The following is a 3,785-nucleotide window of genomic DNA, read 5'->3' as shown; positions in this document are numbered from 1 at the left end:
ATGATACATCATCCAATGCTAAAAGATTTCATAAAAGAAAAATTCAAAGAAGAACAAAAATCTTACTTCGAGCAGTTTGTGGGTTTATTTAGTAGGTCTAATTTGATATCAAATCGTGATGATCGTATTGCTAGCGACTATCAACAGGGTCTACTTTCATATCTTCCTATTTGGGAAGGCTTTGTGTGTAAAAATTGTACACCATTGGATCCTTCTTTTGCAATTAAGTGGTTTCTACATGTTGCTGAATGCATGCAAGGAGTATGGACAAAGAAAGATTCTTTTTTACAACCACAACGTTGGATTCCACGTGGATATTCATCAGAAAAGGTATATATTCTTATTTAAAACTAGTTCATTTGTTATTTTGATGAATAGTACTGTAGGTGATCTTCGTGAAGATAATAACAGAGATGAAATTATGGAATCCACTTTTTAGGCATGATAAAAATGAAAATGTAGCCCTCTGCAGGGAATAGGTAACTAGCTTTTATGAATGTTATAACACTTGACCTACTTAAAATCGATGACCCTTGAAGTACTTTACCATTTGCCACCCTAGTTCCGGGAAATTTTATACATCTATGCCCTCTACGGCAAATAAGGAACTAGCTTTACAAATTAGTTTGAAGTTAAAAGGCCCTATTAACTTAAATTAGATAAGACCAATCTCAATCACAGATTTTATAAAAAATTATTGTATTATTGATTAATTGTGTTATTTTGCATTAACTGATGCACAAACCAAAGAATTAGAATGTATACAGAAATGCGCTTGTAAGATAATACTTGGTCAGGAATTTGACTCTTATGAGCATGCACTTAATTAAAACTTACCTAATGTGAGATGAGATACCTTGTTGCTTAAGTTTGCAAAAGGCATTGATCTAGTCCTGCCCCATGCATTACCTAATAGTAGAGAAGAAACATGAGGGAAGGTCCTTAGAAACCGCAAACACCTCAGTGAATTGTTCTGCAGAACTAGAAGATATAGAAATTCATGTTTTCCGGCACTATGTCGGTTTTTAATCTGTATATAATAATATTGTTAAATTTGATCAATATCAATGTTTTTCTTCTTGAAATTTCATATTTGTTTTTCATATATTCGTAATCAACTCGCAATTCAATTTTTTTTTGCCAAGAGTATGAAAATAAAAGCCATAATAAAAAAAAAGAGAAAAAGCAAGAAAAGATGGAATAATGCATCTTAATTTTATCTATGTGCACAATCACCTTTCTCTCCCCCATTAAATGAATGTAATCAAATTATGAAAACAATGTGTTCTTTCTTATCACAGGTTATTCTTCAGTTTCTTGAACCAAAGATCACTGAGCTAGGATGTTGCTCTGCTTATAATGTTCATACACTTATTAAAACGCTGATATCTTCATTGGCTATAGTTCACATTATTAGAAAATGTAAGATCCAACTAACAGAATCACAACATGTTAGCTTGCTACATGCATTGGCTCTACCTCCTAACCTGAACAAGATTACATATGATTATGTAATTGGTGAACTCAAGAAAGCATTTTATCCAATCCTAGCGTAAGTACAACAGTAACTAGATTTAATCTATATATAAATTATGGTTAATTCTGACATAGGCGAGCACAATGCAAAAACTTCGGTACAAATCTCCGCCTTGGATACCTACCTTATCTATCTCAGATGTACCGCGAAACGTAGATTTGATAACATTAGTTTTCACATCGACGCTATTGTTTCATTTTTGTCTTTTACAACAACAAAATTTAGCGTTACCTATCGAAATTTGTGGATATCACAGGGTTATTTTCACACACTCGCGCTGTTGTTCAACTGGCTTCCGGGTCCGTCACTTCCGGCAAAATGGCCGTTGGTGGCGCCATTCAATATTAAATAAAAAAATATTTTTGTGGTTCAACGTATCGTGAACTACTGAAATTAATTTGTTTAATTATATTGATTAAAGGCATTTACTTTACGTGAACTACAATTTGTTTTAGTAATTTAACTTTATTGAAGGCCTTTACTTTTATGTGAACTACAATGTGATTTTAGTGATTCAACTGAATCGTGAACTACAATTTATTTGTTTTAGATATTCAAATATCAATTATAAAGGCCTTTACTTTACGTGAAATACAATTTGTTTTAGTAATTTAACTAATTATTTATGCTATTTATTAATCATTTTATCAAATTTAGGTGCGATTCAATAGGAGGCCATGCCTACCAGAGAAACACCTTTACTGTTTATCGATTATTTCTGTTGCTTGCTCTATTTATAATTATAAATGGTGTCTACTACGACCGAAATATAAGTAGGCTACGAAAGTTGATCATTTTGTTCCAAAATTAACAAGATGCTGTTGTCATGATATATTGTGATACAAATGTTAAAGCCCCGCTCACTGTCACCCACGTTGATAAACTATGTTTTTGGTCTCTTGGTACGGTCACGTTAGAGACTGTTTCAGTGATTTACGACCCCTATTAACGGTTTCCTCCTGTGTGTAACGTTCAGATAATATATAATAATATAATAATATAATATGTATATTATACGTATATACTGTTCTTTACAATTATATTATTTGCATTAATACCAATTGTTGAAAGTTTTTACATCATTACAGGGAGAATTAATGTACATTTTGTTTACAAATAAATAAATCTATTGAGTAACTTTTCCCCTTTACGTTCCTAACCACCGATTGCTGTCAAGTGTCCATACATCATTACTGACAGGGGACGTAATCAATCATAATTGGTATACATTTCGCATCTTACCAAACTTATTTTCAGTACAGGTTCAAATCTCACACACACATTCGGCGGAAGACCGAATATAATAATTAGCCTATATTGTGCTCTATTCGTACATTTTTAAAACTCTAATTTGCTACATTACCCTGGAAGCGATATTTCTGGCGTACCTAATTTATGGACCACCATGAAACATCACAAAATAAACATACAGTACTCATCAGTCATATGCATAGGTGTCACCCGGGCTTCAATTTCCAGAGGCGTTGGTCATGTTTTCGAGGACCATTCGGGTACACCCACTAGAGGGTGCGCGAGCGAAGCGAGCGAACCCTCTAGTATAATAATAATAATAATAATAATAATAATAATAATAATAACAAAATCTTTATTTTAAAATGGAGGCTCGTTCACAACAAAATGTGTTCTTCCACAAGGCTGTATAAAGTTATTTAAAGTTACATCTTTGTAAACTTTTATGTGTGCAAATGTTAATAATGCGACCTGAAAATGTTCACTATTTAATTTAATAACTAATTGGTTTATCCTGAACTTATTTTGAAAATGTGGAAAAAAAGACAACATTTTTATAGCTAAGTTTGATAATATTATCCATGTCTTTCTATAGAGAGCTAATCAAGTCACTTGAAGTTTTGTGCAAGAAAGCAATGTTTGATGCATCTTGGTGGTTGGTAGTTCCCCTATTGCACTTCTTACGAGGGGATTCCAAACCAATAGAATGGCCTACGAATTTGGATAAACATAATTATCATGATGTTGCATGGTGGGGTCATAATAATCTGGACATTAAGGAAAACAAAAAATATCGAAATGTAACCCTGTAAGTCAATTCTTTAACTGCTTTAACACAGACAGTGATGTTGTAATATTAAAACTGGAATTAAAATTAATTATTAAAATTAAAAAGGATGTCGAATAATTCAATAATAATAGCAAAGGTATTAAATGTTACGTTAGTTTGATTCATTCAAGATACGTATAGTATGTCTAAACAGTAGATAACATCGTT

General features: G+C 32.3%; 1 protein-coding gene across 1 annotated transcript; it reads left to right on the top strand.

Moving 5' to 3' along the window:
* LOC144845709 (uncharacterized) lies at positions 1-1,583 on the top strand. The gene is made up of 2 exons (XM_078703137.1): positions 1-330; positions 1,302-1,583. Exons 1-2 carry the CDS (start codon positions 1-3, stop codon positions 1,554-1,556), a joined length of 585 nt encoding a protein of 194 aa, XP_078559263.1. The 3' UTR covers positions 1,557-1,583.
* The last annotated feature ends 2,202 nt before the right edge of the window (positions 1,584-3,785 follow it).

The sequence above is a fragment of the Antedon bifida genome, chromosome 6 (genome assembly GCF_963402885.1).
Source record: "Antedon bifida chromosome 6, ecAntBifi1.1, whole genome shotgun sequence".
Taxonomy (NCBI): Eukaryota; Metazoa; Echinodermata; class Crinoidea; order Comatulida; family Antedonidae; genus Antedon; species Antedon bifida.
This window is presented reverse-complemented; position numbering and strand designations above follow the sequence as displayed.